At 43.9% G+C, this 20,801-nt stretch overlaps 1 protein-coding gene across 3 annotated transcripts in view; it reads right to left on the reverse strand.

Moving 5' to 3' along the window:
• The window catches only part of DZIP1 (DAZ interacting zinc finger protein 1), a 52,875-nt gene extending 39,718 nt beyond the window's left edge, over nucleotides 1-13,157 (reverse strand). For all 3 annotated transcript variants that reach the window (XM_042929285.1, XM_042929275.1, XM_042929267.1), the window contains exons 1-4: nucleotides 12,991-13,157; nucleotides 12,319-12,879; nucleotides 4,799-4,883; nucleotides 1,986-2,110 (exon numbers count right to left, since the gene is read on the reverse strand). In XM_042929285.1, coding sequence (XP_042785219.1) covers nucleotides 1,986-2,110; nucleotides 4,799-4,883; nucleotides 12,319-12,879; nucleotides 12,991-12,993 — 774 coding nt within the window. In that variant the 5' untranslated portion in view covers nucleotides 12,994-13,157. The remainder of the gene's footprint in view (nucleotides 1-1,985; nucleotides 2,111-4,798; nucleotides 4,884-12,318; nucleotides 12,880-12,990) is intronic.
• Between the last annotated feature and the right edge of the window lie 7,644 nt (nucleotides 13,158-20,801).

Raw genomic sequence — 20,801 nt, forward strand, 5'->3', positions numbered from 1 at the left:
TTAAAAGATTGAAAGTGTGCTAAGTGTATTTCCCAACCACAGTGGAATGAAGCCAGAAATCAATAACAGAAGAAAATCTGGAAAATTCACAAATACTTAAAAAATTAAACACTGTACTCTTTTTTTTTTTAATTTTTTTTAACGCTTATTTATTTTTGAGACAGACAGAGACAGAGCATGAACGGGGGAGGGTCAGAGAGAGAGGGAGACACAGAATCTGAAACAGGTTCCAGGCTCTGAGCCATCAGCACAGAGCCCGACGTGGGGCTTGAACTCATGAACCACGAGATCATGACCTGAGCCGAAGTCGGACGCTTAACTGACTGAGCCACCCAGGCGCCCCTAAACACTGTACTCTTAAGCAACCAATGAGACAAAGAAAAACTCACTAGGGAAATTAGAAAATACTTTGAGATGGATGAAAATTAAAACACAACATACCAAAAAACAAAAAACAAAAAAAAAAAAAAAAAAGAGAAACCAAAGCAGTGCTAAGAGGGAAATTTATAGCTGTAAATGCCTACGTTAAAAAAAGAAAGATGTCAGGAGACAAAGGTTACTTAACAATAATAGAGATCAATTTATCAAGAAGGTATAAGAATTATAAATATTTATGTATCCAACATTGCAGCATCTAAATTTATAAAGCATATACTAACAGAACAAAAAGGAGAAATAAACAGCAACACAGTAATCATAGGGGATTTTAATACCCACTCTCAACAATGGACAGATCACCCAGACACAAAGTCAATAAGGAAACCCAGGATTTGAACACTTCATACCAAATGGACCCAATAGACATATAATATCCAACAGATAGTATCCAGCAGAACACACAGTCTGCTTAGCTCATGTGGAACTTTCTCCAGGATAGATCATACATTAGATGACAAGTCTTAACAAATTCAAGAGGACTGAATTTATATCAAGTATCTTTTCTGACCACAATTGTATGCAACTAGAAATCAGTAACAGGAAGGGGGAGCCTGGGAGGCTCATTTGGTTAAGTGACAGACCAGCTCAGGTCATGATCTCTTGGTTCATGAGTTTGAGACCCACATTGGGCTCGGTGCTGAACAGCTTGGAAACTGGAGCTTGCTTTGAATTCTGTCTCTTTCTCTCTCTCTCTGCCCCTCCCCCACTTGTGCTTTCTCTCTTTCTCCCAGAACTAAACATTAAGAAAAAGAAGAAGAAATCAGCAACAGAAGGAAAATGAAAATTTACAAATATGTGGAAAATAAACAATACACTCCTGAACAACCAATGCATCAAAGAAGGAATCAAAAGGGAAGTAAATAAGATCTTGAGATAAACAAAAACGGAAACACAACATACGAAAACGTATGGGATATGGCAAAAGCAGTTTTAAGAGGAAAGTTCACAGCTAAAAACGTCTACATTAAGAAAAAAAGAAATATCTCAAGTAAACAATCTAACTTTATGCCTCAAGATCTAGAAAAAAAAAAAACAACTAAGCTCAAAGTTAGCAGGAGGAAGGAAATATAAAGATTAGAGCAGAAATAATAAAATAGAGAACAGAAAAACAATGGAAAAGATGAACAATACTAAGAGTTGGAGCTTTTGAAAAGATAAACAAAATTAACAAACTCTTAGCTAGACTAACCAAGAAAAGAAAAAGGACTCAAATAAATTATAAATGAAAGAGGAGACATTACAACGGACACTATAGAATTACAAAAGATTATAATAGCCCACTATGCATATGATTATATGCCAACAAATTGGACCATCTCAAAGAAATGGATAAATTGCTAGAAACATGCAACCTACCAAGACTGAATCATGGAAAAACAAAATCTGAACAGACCAATGAATAAGTGGATTGAATCAGTAATCAAATACCTCCCAACAAAGAAAAGACCAGGACCAGATGGCTTCACTGGTGAATTCCACCAAACATTTAAAAGGAATTAATCCGGATCCTTCTCACCATCCCACCATTTCCGAACTCAGTACCGTACCTTAGAGAACCTGACAGCATGGGCGTGCTGTGCAGCCTCCAGCTGAGACTTGGTGAGCTGCAGCTGCTCCTTCAGCATGTCAATCTCACTCTGGAGCTTATCAGTCTGTGCCTTTTTCTTATACTCTGTTGCAACAGAAATATTTTATTAAAATACCACCTCTACTGAAACCTATCTGAAACTTACAGGGTCTTATTGATATGACAAAGACAAAGGAAACTGCTCCAACTTGGGATATTATTACTTTTTTGTGCCACATGAGCCAATTTTTGCTCGCAGCCCATCGTGTTACTGGGCACTGAACTACTTTCAGCAGATTATTTCGGCCACTGTATTGGATTACCCTCCAGAGACAGTGTGAGAGCCCATTCAGGGAATAATAACGGTGACAAGGAATAATCCCGGGCTCTTCTTTGAGATGCCTGTCTCGGTGAGAGAAGGGAAGCTTCCATGGCAGGTCACTATCTTTCTGGCTCCCACCACATTCTCCTGAGAACCCCATCAGTGCTAAGACAATCAGAGGCTGCCATTCAAGATGCAAACTGGGGCCATAAACTGTTCACAAGGCCAAAAAGAGGTAGCAGAAGGTTGTAAAAGGAAGCAACAAGTGAAGGGAAGATACTTATGTACATGTACTTACATGAAGATGTGCACATGACTGAATGGATGTACATGTGTCTGTGAGTGTAGACATGCAAGGTATGAAAGCCAAAGTGGAAAGTCAGAATCTCAAAGATGACCTGAAGAAATAATACTCATTTCAGAGTCCGAAATACTCTCTGAAACGAGTATGAGATAGAATAAGATACTGAAACAGAAGAGAAAGAAGGTCAGTTTCACACGGAAGAATGGTAGATTAATTAAACTATTTAACCTTCCCAATCTCTCCACTATATTGCTAAGTAGCATCAACGGTCCATGACTTCCATGTGGAATTTTATGCCATTCGTATTGTTTACACAAAGCTTAGCTATTTTCCTAAATCAATCTGTTTGTCCGAAATAGGCAGGAATGGAAACAGACTGGCAAAAAAGGGAGGTTTCAGAAAGCAAGTACTTAGTGACAAGTTAGGAGTACGTACATCTAGATATGAAAACATTAAGATCATAATGAGAATTCCAGTGGGTTACTAGTCTGTAGGCAATCTGCAGAATGCTTTGATCTGCAAGAAGAAATAGACCTGGTACTTTTTATTTTTAAGAATATTTAAGTAACAGGAAACCTAGTTGATAAGCCACCGAACTCCTGCCCTCTCTTGCTTATTTTCCTCCTCTATACATGGTTAATTCATATCAGCACCCAAACACATCTTTGTATCTCCCGCATCAAATGAAACAAAAATTTTCCCTTTGTTCCACATTTTCTTCCAGACAATGCTTCATGTCTCTGCTGTCCTTCCCAGCAAATGTTACTGAAGCAAATGTCTACAACATGACCACTTGCTCACCTGATTGTCAGCTCAGCTCACTCCCCTTGGGCTTTTGTCCACACCAATCCACTGAAGCTGCTATGTCAAGGTCAACAACAGCCATCGTGACAGCAATAACCAATTCTCAGTCTTCATCTCACTCTACGCCTCAGGTACATTCAATAAATTGGTCACTGCCTCCTTCCTGAAACACTTGTTTCCCTTGGTTTCCATGACAACACACTCCCCAGGTCTCCCTCCTGCTTCCATAACTATTTCTCACCCACTAGGCTGCTCCTCCTGAGCTCCTGATGTTTGGAGAGCCTTGAGGCTGGCCCCTAGCCACCTTCTCTTCTCTGTCTAGGTGAGCTCAACCAGCCCCGCTCTGCTAACGACTCCTGGATTTGTATCTCCACCCTGGGCCTCACCTTGACCTCCAGAGCCCCTGCATCTCCACTCGCATGGCGTTTGTATGTGTGCCTCAGGTTTACCCTGACCAACACACACTCTCATTCTCCTTCCTTCCTCAGCCCACCTCCCACCCCTAGATCTCCTCAGTAGACGTCACTGCCACTCACCCAAATGTACAGGACAAAATCCAAGACTGTCTTTCTCTTATCTCTCGTTCTCATGCTAAGTCACACGTCTGTGGGCTCTGTGCAGAACACACGTCCTCTCCATCTTCAGTTCTCTGGTCTTCCCTGGTCCCGTCCTGGTCCTGCTGCCACATCACTCACCTGCATTACCCCAGTAGCCTCCTCACTCTTCCACCTGCTTCCACCACCACGGCCCCTACGCTCTTCACCAGCCACTACCCACATTCCTGGCCCGGGCCTTCAATGTCCCACGTGACCTGGCCTCCTCCCTTCCAATGTCCCCACACACTACTGCCTTGCTCGCTCTATTCCACTGATCTTCTCTCTGTTCCTCAGACATGCTGTGCTGCCTGCCCCTCACACCTCCGACACTCAGAGCTCCCCATGTCTGGGATATTCATTCCCCAGCTTTTCCCCGGGCTGGGACCTCCTCATCAATCCAGTCTCTGATCAAATAAGGCCTCCTCCATGAAGACTTTGCTGACCACCTCCACCCCATTCTTGTTTTATTTTCCGTGTTGCATTTGCCACCGTTTGAAAGGAACCACTCATTTATTTAAGTGTGTTTCCTCTGCCCCTCCTAACAGAATGTAAGACCCCAGAGGGCAGAACTTGGTCTGTTTCGTGTGCGCCCATAGCCCCAGGCCTGGTGCTGTGCATGGCACATAGTAGGCGCTCAATATTTCATGAATGAACAAAGACTATGATACTTTTAGAAGGACTGAGAGATGCACTGGACCATGCCTCACTGAAAATAGAGAAAGGTACCAAAAGGAAAACAGCTCTGTGAAGCTGAGCTCGTGACTTACCAAGGTGAGAATCTTCAGGGTGGCGGCGCTGAATGTGACTTTGTAGAAAAGCTTGGTTCATAAAGGCCTTATCACAAAAATGGCACTGAAAAGGAGACAGCAACAAATATGAATGCCTGTAACAAGTGCTCTCCCACCTAATTTCAATTAAAATTGGGGTACCTAAAGCACCACCTCTTGGGAACAGTCCCCCAAAAGATATCATCCCGGCAAGGGATACTAAAAGCAGGACTAAAAAGACAACTGTAAACCAGGGTGTTCTCTCCAAACTGAGAACAAGGCAGTGACAGCTATCTCCCGACAGCCAGAGTAGCCCATTTGGGTGCCTGCAGGAACCCCTGATGCTGCTCCTGTTCCACAGCTGGTTCCCAGCCTGTCACCAACTTGTTCGAGACACCCCAACCACGCCAGTCCTCTTTCTGTCCCTCAAGCAGGCCAAATTCAGCCTCTGCATGAGCTCGTGCCCGGCCTGAACCTTGCCCAGACCTTCCCCCCACTGGCTCCTTCCTGACATTCAGGAGTCATTCCGGGAGCATCTTCCCCACTGGGCACATCCTCAACAAGACCTTGGCAGATGGCCCTCCTGCCAGTCACTGTCCCACCACACTTACTTTCACCATTGCATGTCTCACCAGTTACTATTTCCACGTTTAGCCACTTCACTTGTTTATTGTTCTCTGCTCAATCCCTCTTGGTTCTAGAATGTCACATTCCTGACAGTGTGGGCTCTTGTCTATCTTATTCATAGCATTATTCCCAGAGCCCAGCATTAATAAATCACTGAACACATGCTTAGAAATACTTGGCCTCCTAAAATGAATTTTACTGAAAAAAAAATCCACAAATAGTTCTATTTTCCACTTTAACACAGATTCAAATTTTAAGCAAAAATTCCACTTGTTTCATCTATATCTTTGTTCCTGGATTACCCTGAATTAAAACCTGGATATTATATATTTCATTTGTTAGTATTTCAGAATCCATCTCTAAAAGGACATTTTTTTTCTTAATTTTTTTTAACATTTATTCATTTTTGAGAGACAGAGCGTGAGTGGGGGAGGGGCAGAGAGAGGGAGACACAGAATCTGAAGCAGGCTCCAGGCTCTGAGCTGTCAGCACAGAGCCTAAAGCAGGGCTCAAATTCACGAACTGTGAGATCATGACCTGAGCTGAAGTCAGACATTTAACCAACTGAGACACCCAGGAGCCTCTAAAAGGACATTCTTAGAAAAAAATTTTACAGTTTGTTTTGAATCAGGATCCCAATACGGCCATATCCTGCAACTGCTCATTATGTCTCTCCACTGTCTTCTGGTCTATAGACCGCCCCGGCCCCCCATCTCTCTTTTATCTTTGCAATTCTTTTGCTGAAGAAACTAAACATGTGTCCTACAGAGTTTCTTCCAGTTTGGATTTTGCAGTTTCATTTTCATTGTGCTACTAACATGTTCTTCTATTCATGTGCAGTATAGCTTACTCCAAATCAGTATAACTGCATCAGAAGTTCAGGGTCTCTTTCCCAGAAAGCCAACATTATGGCATATTTCTTGGCCTTGCATTTCGGGGAGTCTTTAAAGTATCTTTCCAGCTTTCTCTGCTCTTGATGACTGCTCAAGTTTAGTATGTCATGGCCTGCCCACTGGACTCAGATGTCAGTGTGGGCTTTAGGGCCAGGCACAGCACTGGAGAAAGGAAAGGATGAGGCTTTCTGGAAACTGTGACTTTTAATTTCTAAAATCAAAAAATAGATATTTGAACTATTTGAACAATACAGAAAAGCCATGAACTCAGGGTAAGAAGGGGTAGGAAAACCTAAACTGTAATTGACAAATTGCTGGAGGCTCACAGTGGAAGAGTCTAAGAGTTAAAAACTTCAGGGAAGAGGGGAACTTTCCCAACTTGGTAAAGACTAGCTACAACAAACACCTACAGCTAATATCACGCTTGGTGGAAAAACTCAAAGCTTCCCCACTAAGATCAGGTACAAAGCAAGGAAGACCCTTTTCACTGCTGCTTTTCAACATTGTACTAGAAGTCCTTGCTAATGCAATAAGGCAAGGAAAGGAAGTAACAAATACACAGATTAGGGAGGAAGGTACAGAATTTCTTTGTTTGCAGATGACATTAATGTCTTTATAGAAAATCCAAAAGAATTGGCAAAACAAACAAAAACCCACAACAACCCCAGAACTAACAACCAGGTATAGCAAAGTTGTGGGATAGAAGGTTAATATACTAAAGTCAGCTGCTTTCCTATATTCCATAATGGAAAGGTAGAATTTGAAATTAAAAACACATCATCCTTTACATTAGCACCCCAAAAATGAATACTTATGTATGAACCCAACAAAATTTGTATGAGATCTAGGGGCACCTGGTTGGCTCAGCAGGTAAAGTGTCCAACTCTTGATTTTGGCTCAGGTCATGATCTCATGGTTGTGGGATCAAGCCCAGAGTCAGGCTCCATCCTGGGCATGGGACCTGCTTAAGGTTCTCTCTCTCCCTCTCCCTCTGCCCCTTCCCTGCTCGTGTTCTCATATGCATACACACTCTCTCTCAAAAAAATAAAATAAAATAAAACATGTAAAATATCTATAGGAGGGAAACTACAAAGTTCTGAAGAGCAAATCAAAGAACTAAATAAATGAATACCTGTGTTAATGGATAAGAAGACTCAATATTGTCAAAATGTCAATTTTCCCTACGTTGATCTACAGAATCAATGCAACCCTAATCAAAATCCCAGCAAGTTACTTTGTGGATAACAACAAACTGATTCTAAAGTTTGTATGAAGAAGCAAAAGTCCTAAAATAGCCAACGAGGTATTGAAGGAGAAGGATGAAGTTGGAGGACTGATGCTACTCGACTTTATGACTTACTATATAAAGCTACAGTAATCAAGACAGTGTGGTATTGTCCAAGGAACAGACAAACAGATCAGTGGAGCAGAAGAGAGAGCCAAGAAATAAACCCATATAAATATCACCACCTGATCTTTGACAAAGGAGCAAAAACAATACAATGGAACAAAGACAGTTTCTTCAACAATGGTACTGGAAAAACTGGACATCCACAAAGAAATGAATGTTGACACAGACTTCACATCCTTTACAAAATCGAACTCAAAGGGATCACCAACCTAAATGTAAAATGCCAAACTATAAAACTCCTAAAAATAACATAGAAGAAAACCTAGATGATCTCGATGATGCCTTTTTAGATTCAACACCAGAGACACAATCCATGAAAGAAATAATTGAGGGCGCCTGGGTGGCTCAGTTGGTTAAGCAAACAACTCTTCATTTTGGCTCAGGTCACGATCGCATGGTTCATGAGTTCAAGCCCCACACGGGGTTCCGCAATGTCACAGTGTGGAGCCTGCTTGGGATTCTCTCTCTCCCTCCCTCTCTGCCCCTCCCTCATGTGTGCATGCGCTCTCTCTCAAAATAAATAAATAAAATTTTTAAAGAGAAATAACTGATAAACAAGACTTCATTAAAATTGAAAACTTCTGTTCTGCAAAAGACAATGTGAAGAAAATGAGAAGACAAGCCACAGACTGGGAGAAAACATTTGCAAAACACACACAACTGATAAAAGACTGTTACCCAAAATATACAAAGAACTCTTAAAACTCAACAAAAAGAAAACAAACAACTACAAAATAGTCCAAAGACTATAACAGACACCTCACCAAAGAAGATACACAGATGGCAATTAAGCATAGGAAAAGATGCTCCACTTAACGTGTCGTTAGGGAAATGCAAATTTAAACAATGAGATACCACCCTACACCCATTAGAATCACCAAAATCCAGAGCATTGACATCAGCAAATGCTGGCAAGGAAGTGGAGCAACAGGAACCCTCACCCATTGCTGGTGGGAATGCAAAATGATACAGCCACTTAGATTACCTATGTCCATACAGAAACCTGCACACGTATCAGTTTATAGCAGCATTATTCGTAATTGCCAAAGCTTGGAAGCAACCAAGATGTTCTTCAGTAAGTGACCAGATAAATGAGACATGGAAGGACATTAAGTGCATTTTATTAAGTAAAAGAAACCAATCTGAAAAGGCTAAATCCTGAGTGATACCAACTATATGACATTCTGGAAAAGGCAAAATTACAGAGACAGTAAAAAGACCAGTGGTTGCCAGAGGTTGGTTAACGGTGTGGGGAATGAATTGGGTCATAGCGTTATAAGATGCATATTTTAACCTATGTCTCTCTGACTGCAAAACGCATGCTTTTTTTTTTCTTTTTGTTTTCCTAATGTTCATTATTTTTGAAAGAGCAGGGGAGGGGGAGAGAGAGGGGGAGACAGAGAATCTGAAGCAGGCTCTGCGCTGACAGCAAAGAGCCCAACGCAGAGCTCAAATTCACAAACCGTGAGATTGTGACCTGAGCTGGTCAGATGCGTAGCCAACTGAGCAACCCAGGCACCCCAAAATGTATGCTTTTTTCTACCCCAACACTATCTCCACTGAAAAACTGCAACCAGGGTCAGAAATTCACTGACATAGATCCCAAAATCTGCCTGTAGTGCTAAAGCATGGACAGGAATCTGAGTCTTCCAGCTGCGAAAACAAAAGTTCTTCTTAAAATGAGTCTAAGTCCTGTTATGATACACTGGTATTTTTTAATTTCATTAAAAAAAATAATTTGACAACCACATCATTGGCACACACTGGCCTTTACACATGGCCATGAGACTTCCCCAGCTTTTGGAGGTCTCCATAAACACAAATTCATGACTGCAGGCTAAAGTCAAATAGCTATTTAAACAAAATCAATTGTCTTCCTATAAATCTTATCATAGGCCAAATATCCCCACATGTCCGAACCTGGAGTTGAAATACTTGTAACATCTTGGACCCCCAGCTGGCCTATGTGCCAACTATTCTTAGAAGCAGACTTGACTTCCCCTCCCTGAATCACCGCTTCTTACAGCATCATCACTGCAACCCCTGGCCTTCTTCCTGTACCACCGCTATTCACCTCCTAGGAAAGGCGCGAGGCCTTGCAGAGATCCTGAGGAGTCACAGCTCACTACCAAGAAGCCAGTGTGGAAATCAACACCACATGTCAGATGCCATTTGCTGAGACTTCCTTATGCTGCATGTGCATTAGCTCATGGAATTCTCAGAACAGCCCTAAAAGATACCTACTACTAATGTTCTCATTTTCCAGATGAGGAAACTGAGGTCTAGATGTTAACTGACTTGCATGGTGGAATAGTTAGGATTCAAACCCAGACAGTCTAACTCTGGAATTGTCACCCTAAAGGGCTCACACTGCTCAGTCCATCAAGAGACAATGGCAAGGCACCTAAGAGAGCAGAGTGTATCTATACCACACTAAGTAGGAATAAATGGTCTGGGCAATCCTACCTCTACATGGTCACACTGGGGCACGCCATACACCCAACACTGTTATTCAGAGGCTCTGCTGAGTGGCCAACTTGGCAGGTGTCAGTCATTAAATAAAACGAAGCCCTTACCTTTATTCATGTGTATCATTCAAACTTGAAAATCTTTACTAACAGCTATTTCTATAGTAACTAAAAGAATGAAAAAATGTTCATAAACATAAAATTTCTGTATGTCATAGGTGTTAACATATCACTGATTGCTACCAAAGCTAAATTATTTTTAATGTCTAAATAGAACCTATTCTATTCGTTGTTTAATAGATGTATTTATCAAAGGCCATATCAACACTATTTATAAATATGTACATGGCATTTATGAAACAAATAGGCAATTAGCAACATTAGGTGTCATTTGAGTATTATATCTCAGGGTTGTGTACCCAAGGCTAAACACTAAGCCTTTCTAACAGTATTCTGTCCCAATTGTTCACCTATCTTAAGTACACTTCTCTCAAGACTCCTGTTGGGTCAGTCCTAAGCACTAATGACCACATCATAATCTGCCTACATCCAGTTCTCTGCATTTACTCACGCCCCTAGTACCTAAGTGCACTGAGGCTTTTTTTTCCTCCCAGTAAACTCTACTCCTACCATGGGGCTCGAACTCACAACCCTAAGATCAAGAGTCACATGCTCTACTGACTGAACCAGCCAGGCGCCCATTCACTGAGGCCTTTTAATTCATATTTAGCCAAAGTGACTACAATGTAAGGATATGAAATCAGTCTTGTCAGCCTGTTGCTTCTCTGATAACTTTATCAAACATTGTTGATACCCTTTGCATTTTCTCCATCTAGTCAATAAAAAAATATATACAACTGATTTCTATTATACTAAAAAATTACAATATTTATCTTAGCTCAATATCTAACCTGTAAAAGTTAGAGATTAAACACAGAAAAGCAAGAGGTTTCAATTTTTTTAATACTATTCTTACATTAATAAAATATATTTTATTTTACTTTTTAATGTTTATTTATTTTGAGAGAAAGAGAGAGAGAGTACACATGCAAGTGGGGTAGAGACAGAGAGAGAGAGGGAGAGAGAGAATCCTAAGCAGACTCCATGCTCAGCACAGAGGCAGCCCCCAGGTTAGATCACTGGGCTAGATCTCATCACTGAGCCAGAAAATCAAGAGCAGGATGCTTAACCAACTGAGCCACCCAGGTGCCCCATAAAATATACTTAAAATACTACATGTTCAGGGGTGCCTGGGTGGCTCAGTTGGTTAAGCTTCTGACTTCGGCTCGGGTCATGATCTCGTGGTCCGTGGGTTCAAGCCCACAAAGTCAGGCTCTGTGCTGACAGCTGGGAGCCTGGAGCCTGCTTCAGATTCTGTGTCTCCCTCTCTCTCTGCCCCTCCCCCACTGGCACTCTGTGTGTGTGTCTCTCTCTCTCAAAAATAAACATTAAAAAAATTTTTTTAAATACCAGTTCAATTAACAAATACTGTTGTTCTATATCACTAATATTGTTACATTAGTCAGTGTTCTTGGTCTTAGGAGATATGCAAACTGAACTACTTAGGAGTCTGGAACTCACTGGCCAAGGGTTCAAAAATTATATGTATATATAGAATGAGAAAATAAAGCAAATGTGGCAAATGTTAACAACTGGAGAATCTGGGGGAGGGGTTTATGAATTTCTTTGCACTATTCTTACAACTTTTCAGCAAGCTTGAAAATATCTTGAAATAAAAGCCCCACAAATTTAATCATTCCAGATCATCTGGGGCCAGACCTCGACAGCAATTTGTACCTGGTTTATTTCTCATTACATCAATTAGGGGGAGGACACAGTTTCTTAAACAGCCAGCGTTTATAAAGAGGACTTTCAGCAAAGCACGACAGACAACATTGTTTAATTATTAATCCTCTGGTTGTCTACAGAAGGTAACGAACCATGTCAGCTGTTGGTTAAAATTACTATTTTGCTTAACTATGTTGTTTCTTCTGATTTGCAGTAAAAATCTCACAAAGGGGGAAAAAAAATCGGTGATCTAGGAAAGGACTCTCAATACCGAGGTGGGAATCGAGGATGTTAAACTGGATTATGATTCGGAATCACAACGCAGCGTCCCACCTGGTAATAGCTGGCTTTGGTCTCGATCATCAGCTGCTGGGTCGAGATTATCTTTTTCCTGCGTTTACACTCTTCCTTGAGTAACTTGATCTCGCCGGCCTGCTTGGTGAGGAGCTTCCTGCTCTGCTCGCCATCGGCCAGGCTCAGGCGCAGCCGCTCTTCCAGGTGGTGCAGCTGCGAGGTGAGGAACTCCTGCGAGTGCAGCAGGTACTCGATGGTGAGCTGCGCCAGGCGGATGAGCTTCAGCAGCACCGGGTCCACCCCCGACTGGCAGTGCGGGCACTTCTCGTCCTCCAGCTTGCAGAAGGTGATGTTCATGATGTTCTCCTGCAGCGTGAGCACGTCCACGGCGCCCGCCACCTTGTCCACGTCGATGGCGCTCAGCCGCCGCCAGTCGACGCTCTCCAGCCGCGGCCGGAACTGGAAGAAGGGCAGGGGGACCGACGCCACGCTGGGGGGACCACAGGCCATCGTGGCCGCTCCCGCCGCGGCAGCTGCTGCGCGGGCGTCGGGTCCTTCCAGGCCGCTGCCCAGCGGGTAGTAGACGTGCTTCTGAAAGGGCTGAGGGGAGGAGGCAGCGTAGGGGTGGTGAGGGAGCTGGGAGTCCCGGGGAGCCCCGGCCGCCCCCAAGTCCCACATCGCCAGCAGCCCGACCTCCCCGCTCTCACTTACCATGCTTGGAAGCAAACCCGCGGCCTCAGCTGGTATCCGAGGAGGGGGCGGTCCCGTCTACCCGGCCCCGGCCGCCTCCCGGGCCGCCGCCGCCCCACCCTTCGGGAGCGGGAGATGGCCGGGTCTCCGGCGGCGGCGGCGGCGGCGGCCTAAGGTCTGGGCGTCCAGGCCGTTGCTATGGCAGCGCCCTGACCCGGACTTAGAGCAAAGGGCGCGCCAGCCCCCGCACAGTCAGCGTGCGCCCAGGGCCCTGCGGGACCAGAGGAGACCTCGTGGGCGAGCCCGTCCACCGAAGAGGGCACTTCCTGAGCGCCAGCTCACCGGGCCACCACCCTCCCTGGCTCTGGGGCTGACCCTCCCTGTCCTTAAGGAGTGGGGAGCCACATCCCCGGGAACTTTCCGTTCCGGCCGCTAGCCTCCAGTTATTCACCCCTGTCCTCACTTTAGATTTTGAGATCAGAAATGCCTATTCATCCTCCTCTTTTACACACAGACTTAAGAAACGTTAAACAACAAAACTATGTAAAATTAAATGGGATGGAGGGGAATTGGCTTCAAAACAGCAGGAAGACACTTTTGGGGCTATAACAGAAATATTCTGTTTTGATTGTGCTTACTGTTTGTTGATTACCGGGGTATATACATTTGCCAAAACTTATCGAATTGTGCACTGAAAATTAAGGGTGCATTTGTACATTATATCTCAATAAAGTTTTAAAAATTAAAATAGTGGCAGAGCTAATTATATCTGACGGCAGGCTTTCTAAATTTCGTACACCCGAAATACTTTTTAAAATGGGGTCTCTTTTCCTCTATGGATTGCCTACATATAAAAATAAGGTACTGGTAAGTACAGGACACTGATAAAAGTACAAATTAAGGGGCGCCTGGGTGGCTCAGTCGGTTAAGTGTCCGACTTCAGCTCAGGTCACGATCTCGCGGCTTTTGAGTTGGAGCCCGGCATGAGCCCCGCACGCACTGGGCTCTGTGCTCACGGCTTGGAGCCTGGATCCTGCTTCGGATTGTGTCCTCTCTCTCTGCCCCTCCCCCGCTCATGCTCGCTCTCTCTCTGTCTCAAAAATAAATAAACATTAAAAAAAAAGTACAAATTAAGGAACTTCCACAGATATTATTAATACTTTTTGTACTTGTCTTCCCAAAAAGATACCTTTTCAAAATGTGAAGGTAAAAAAATTACATATATATATATATATATATATATATATATATATATATATATATGGAGGGGAACTTTAACCATCAGCTTTGTACCATCAAGTTTTAGAGGGCCCGGGTGTTTACCTTACAAACTTGTGAGGCAGCTGCATTCTGTGATCTGCAGAGATCTGCAGCATCTGCTGCTAGTTGCTCTAACAGCAACTTGTAGACATCAGGCCTTTCATTCTTGGGGTCTTTTGGGTGATGCCTGTGGCTACCACAGAGATCAATGAGCTGAGGAAAAGCCAGACATTCCTCAATCCACCGGGGTGTCCCTGCGTGGACCAACCATCAGGAATTTTTTTTTCTTTCCTAACAGCCAGATATGTGAGTAGGAGAAAGGAAAATACCATTCAGAGTAACTTCAAGCAAAGTTGTAATATCAAATATTTTTAGCACTCCCAGATATTGTGAACTAGAAATAAATCCATATAAAAACATCCAAGAAATAAAGCATGCAGTTCATATGACTTCATATAAACTGTACATCCAAACAACTTTTAATGGGCCTTTAGGAAAAAAGAACTATTAACGGTTCACTGCAGCCAGTATAAAATTAAAGATCTAGGTTCAAAGTTTGATTCTTCCATATACTTGCTGCTTGACCTAGAACAAGTTATGTCAGTCCTAGGCCTCAGTTTCCCTATCTGTTTAAAGGACGTCAGGTTACCGACCTGGCAGGTCTGTGTCCTGTGGGCTCCATCCACTGGACTGCAGGATCAGCGGGAACAAGGGCCGTGATTTCTTTTGCTCACCGTGTGTCCCCAGCACCTAACAACGGACAGGCACAGTGAGGAGCTGAGAATTTGCCAAATGGACACGTGGATAAAGAATGATTGAATGAATTAGACGCTTAAATAACTGTTGGCTCCCGGCCGGTATCCCTCCTATTTTCTGTGCCTCTGGCCTCTTAAGGGATTCACCCGTGCTCTGGGCCCAGGCCCTCGGAGCTGAATGAGAGGGCTGGTCCGCACGCCCCCACTGCGGTCCAGGGAAGAGGCGCGCGGGACTGAGGTGCCCATCTCCGTTCGCCGCCACCACTCCGGCCCAGAGCGCCGCGCTGCTGGCCATCCTTGCCCCTTTGGTTGAATCTCGGTCGCAAGATGGCCGGAACAGGAAAGAAGGGGGCACGCTTTCCCGTTCCCTCCGTCCCCCATCCCGCGGCTGGGCAGCAGCCCCGCGCGGCGCAACCAGTCCTTGGTGCACTGCAGGGCCGGCCAGCTGAACCCGCAAAGACAAAGGCCGAGCTAGGTGGGCTCCAGCGAGGGCTCGGCGCCACCCGTTAGAAGGTAAACTGAGGGTGGGGGCTGCCGCAGCCTTGCCAGCGGGGTCTGCAGTGCCTCGGCTCGCAGCCGGGGAAAGCGGGCGGAGGCCCTGGCTTCGCGGGCCCCGAGATGCCCGGTCCGCCGCAAGCTCCCAAGGTCTCCGGGCGCATCCCGGGCCTCGGCTCACCCCAGTTGCGCGCTCCTTGGCGGGAGCCGGGCGCCGGGCGCTGCAGGCGGACTGGGGCGACGCTGGGGGGCCCAGACCCCAGAGGCGCTGCTGGCGCAGGCGGGGCCCGCGGAGGCAGAGGAGCAGCCGAGCGGGAGGCGGCGGGCCGGCTCCTTCTTCCAGGGCGCAGGATGAAGCCTGTCTGGTTTGGGCAAGTTGCGGCGTGGCGGGCCTGGCGCCGTTCGGGCCTTTCCAGACTCGCGGCCGCTGGCGCCTCGGGATCCCCCACCCCCCACCCGCCCCCCTCCCCTCTGCGATCTCCCTCCGGCCTCTCCTCTCGGCGTCCCAGCTCCTCTGGCAGCTGGGCGGGACCGCGCGCGTCTAGACCGCAGCACTAAAATGCGCTCCGCCAATCCCGCCGTTGGTGCAGACACGTGGTGCCGGGGCGCGCTCTGTTGCTGGCGTGGGATGTTCTTCCCAGAAAGGCTTTTCAAAGAGAAACCAGGTTCAGTCCAATCCTTCGGGTGGCCTGGCCCTCACCATAGGGGCTTTCTGTGAACTCGCTCCCAAGAAGAGAGGAGTTTTCATTGCAGAAGTCTGCAGATGCAAGGAACCTTGAAGAGGCTATCTAATGCAGCTGTGCATTTGAGTGACGTGAAAAACGGGATTAGGGTCTGTGCACAGAAGCACACACGGAGTAAACCCACGTAGGTTTCCGCGTTCTTTCGGTTTTGTCCACTTCAGGACGCGAGGCACGTATCTCTGTTGGTACAAAGTTTGACAGTGGGGGGAGACGGGATGTCGCAGTTCAAGAGTAGTGTAGTTATTTTTTTAACCTAAAATTGGAACACTTGGTCTGACAATTGGACAAAATTCAGTATTTTAAAATAAGTAGTAATCCGGAAAGTATGTATTCATGTATCATTTATAACAGCCATGAGCTTGACCCAGATTGAGAAATTTGAGTGCGTATTTTGCATAATTTTAGCGTCTGCTCTAGCAAAAAAATGTTCTTCACTTAGAAAGGAGTAACTACAGAATCTTTTCAGGATGGTAACATGTTTTCCCTGTGATTCTCCCTGACCCAATCAATTTTGTACCGCATTTTATTTAGCACAAGTCTTCAAGCATAGTAGTAGCTTAATAAGTATTTATGTGAATTCCTTTCTTTAGTTTTTACTTGAAATCATGAGGCCTTGCACAGCCTTGTGAGATTTTTAAATGTGTTGAATTTTAAAATGCTTCAATTCGAAAGTGAATCCAAGATCCCATAAGAATCCTCTAAAGTAGAATGGTTAGAGGGCACCTGAGTGGCTCCCTCGGTTAAGCTTCTGACTTGGGCTCGGGTCATGATCTCACAGTTGGTGAGTTTGAGCCCTGCCTCGGGCTCTGTGCTGACAGCTCAGAGCCTGGAGCCTGCTTCAGATTGTGTATCTCCCTCTCTCACTGTGCCTCCCATGTTCATGCTCTGTCTCTCTCTCTCTCTCTCTCTCAAAAATAAATAAACTTAAAAAAAAAAAAAGTAGAATGGGTAAAGATCTCTAGGTAGAATTTTCAGGCATTATGAAATAGAAAGGCCATTGCTTTTGCAAAGTCTATAGTCTGTAGCCCTTTCTGGTATGTGTGTGAGTGTGTGTGTGTGTGTGTGTAGCATGATTGTTGAACATTATTTGATGATACACCATTTGAGTTCCTCATATCCATCATTCCCCACGGTCAGTACCTTACTCCACATATATGGAGTTGGAAGAAATAAAGTGAACCAGTTGACTTTGGTAAGGCATGGCAATCATTCATACACTCTTGATTCTTTCAAACTTCTCATACCAGTTAGCACAGCCCAGCAGGAAGTGGTTATGATAATTACACAATTCACTTTTAAGAAGGTATGTAGGGGGGCACCAGGGTGACTCAGTTAAGTGTCAGACTTCAACTCAGGTCATGATCTTGGGGTTCACAAGTTCGAGCCCTGCATCAGGCTCTGTGCTGACAGCTCAGAGACTAGAGCCTGCTTCAGAATCTGTGTCTCTCTGCCCCTCCCCTGCTCATGTTCTGTCTCTCTCTCTCTCTAAAACAAAAAAACAAAACAAAACAAAAAAACTAAGTATCTATCTCCAATAGACAATGAGAACTTCAGGTATTCTAGCATGTTGAGCATGTAGTAAATGCTCAAATAAGTATTTTTTGAAGACAGAAATATCCTAAAAAAGGAAAATAGAAACATTGGTGAATATTGATTCTTATAGTAAGTAAACAAAAATGTAGTTTAATTTATTTCAAAATTTTGTTTCTATTTCTCTTGTTTGAAAATAGCAAGTGTGAGAAAATGAAAATTACATTGAGGTAGGCAGTTGGGGTAGTGATTAGCACCCATTTATTATCATTTTTTTAAGTGTATTTATTTTGAGAGACAGAGAGCGAGAGAGCGTGGAGAAGGGGCAGGGAGAGGGGGAGACCGAGAATCTCAAGCAGACTCCACACTATCAGCACAGGGTCCGATGTGGGGCTCGATCTCATAAACTGTGAGATCATGACCTGAGCCAAAATCAAGAGTTAGATGCTCAACTGACCGAGCTACCCAGGTACCCCCACATCGATTTATCATTAAACACAATCAGGCCTTACATGAGTAAAACCAAGATTAGATACTGAAAGTGGGACTATGAAGCAAAATACTTAAAATGTATTGAACCAGACAATACATGTCATGTATGCCCTTATCTTGATCACCTGACTAATGTCTTTTAGTCATAAGTATAATATCCTATATATAGTATGAACAGTCTATAAAATGTATATGCACAATTTGAGGAGTAATAGAATGAATACTTGTATACTCACCACCCAGGTTAAGAAATAAAACATTCCCTCTCTATGAACCCCCACTATCACGTCCCTCTCTACCTTCCTATTTAACAATTGTCCTAACTTTTGGGTTAAGTCATTCCCTTTTCCTTGTAATTTATACGCTATATGTATATCCGTTATTATACACTATATTCTTTACTTTTGAAGAACTGAGTAGCAAGCTCAAACTCTGTAAAGATGAGTCAGATGACTACCTGGGCCCATACTGCCTTTACACGTCAGCAAGAGGACTTTCACCCCAGCCTGGCTGTTTAGAAAAGTCCAAGGAGCTAGTGGACCAGGCCCTCCAGTAGCCTGTGCTTTCCCATTCTAGACCATGTCCCAGCTGCACGGAAGCCCAGAATTTCCTCCGTAAACAGCCACGCTGACTTCCAGAACCTGCATGGGCTGCTTCCCGAGTCTGTCTTCTCAGAGATGGACTGCTGCTTCTGGTTAGCACATGGGATGGCCTAACCATTTTAGCACTTCTAACAGAGTTATTTAAAAGCACTAGATAGTGTAGACATACAGGTTGGTGCTTATACACCTGTGCACACAAAGCCCCTCACTTGTTCGGATGGTGCCAGCTGGGAAGAGAAGAGTTGCTGCCCTGGGAGCTTGTCTGAGAATCCAAGAATTCTGCCTTCAAACCTGGCTTTTCAGCCTTAGCTTCCTTTGAGTAACTTAAAATGGGGTGCTGCTGGCAGGCAGTTGTAGATGTATATTGCAAACTCTAGGGTAACCATTAAAAAAGTTAAAAAGAGAAGTATTACTGATATGCTAAGAGAGAAGATAAACAGAACGATATATAAAGTGCTCAGTAAAGGGGCACCTGGCTGGCTCAGTTGGTAAAGCGTGCGGCTCTTGATCTCCGGGTTGTGAGCTCGAGCCCCATGTTGGGTGTAGAGATGACTTAAAAAAAATCTTTAAAGAAATTACTTAAAAAATAAAGTGAAATAAAATAAAATGCTCAATTAAAACCAGAGAGGGCAGGAAAAGAGGGAGAAAAGAAATAAAGAACAAGTACAATGAATAGAAAATAGTTACAAACATGTAAGATGATAACCCAATTATATCAATAATCATTTTAAATGTGAATGGCCTATGCCATTTGCAACTAGTGGATGGAACTAGATGGTATTAAAGCAGATTTCAGAACAAGGAAGATGGTCAGGGATTTAAGAGGTACTACATAATGATGAAGGAATTTATGTTCCAAAAGGACATAATGATCCTTAACATGTACGTACAGTTGACCTTTGAACGATGCAGGGGTTAGGGGTGCTGACCCCCAAACAGTTGAAAATTCATATATAACTTTTAAATCCCCCAAAACTTAACTACTGATAGGCTACTATTGACTGGACATCTTACTGATAACACAGTCATGTTACATACTGCATTCTCACAATAAAGTAAGGTAAAGAGAAGAAAATGCTATTGAGAAAATCATAAAAGAGAGAAAATGCATTTACAGTACTGTACTATACTGAAAAAAAAATCAATGTATAAATGGACCTATGCAGATCAAACCCAGGTTGTTCAATGGTTGACTATACTCCATCCAACAACAGAACACATGTTCTTCTCAAACTTACGTGGAACATTCAGGAAGATAGACCACATTCAAGGCCATTTAACACACCCTAACAAATGTAAGAGAATAGAAATCATGCAAAATATATTCTCAGGTAACAACAGAATTAAACTAGAAATCAATAGAAGAAAGATAGCTAGAAAATTCCAAAATATTTGGAGATAAAACAACATACTTCTATGTAGGACATGGCTCAAAGAAGAAACCTCAAGAGAAATTTTTAATTTGGGACTAAATAAAAAAGAGAACTTATCAAAATGTGTGAGATGCAGTGAAGGTAGGGCTTAGAGGGATATTTGCTGATTACAAGCAAGTCACTTTTACTTACACCCAAGGGGACAGCAATTAGTTTTGCCTTTTCAAGGGAGGACGCCTCAAAGATTTTGAGGCCATATTTTGAAATCACCACAGCAACCCATACCTCCCTTTGGTTGTTCACTGTGGCCTAAGTAGTGAAATGGCCTGGTGGCAATTTCAAGTTAGAATTTAACTGAGCAGGGGCGCCTGGGTGGCTCAGTCGGTTGAGCGTCTGACTTCAGCTCAGGTCGTGATCTCGCGGTCCGTGAGTTCGAGCCCCGCGTCAGGCTCTGTGCTGACAGCTCAGAGCCTGGAGCCTGTTTCAGATTCTGTGTCTCCCTCTCTTTCTGACCCTCCCCCATTCATGCTCTGTCTCTCTCTGTCTCAAAAATAAATTAAAAAAAAAAAAAAACGTTAAAAA

Source organism: Panthera leo, chromosome A1, assembly GCF_018350215.1.
Source record: "Panthera leo isolate Ple1 chromosome A1, P.leo_Ple1_pat1.1, whole genome shotgun sequence".
In the NCBI taxonomy this organism is placed as follows: domain Eukaryota; kingdom Metazoa; phylum Chordata; class Mammalia; order Carnivora; family Felidae; genus Panthera; species Panthera leo.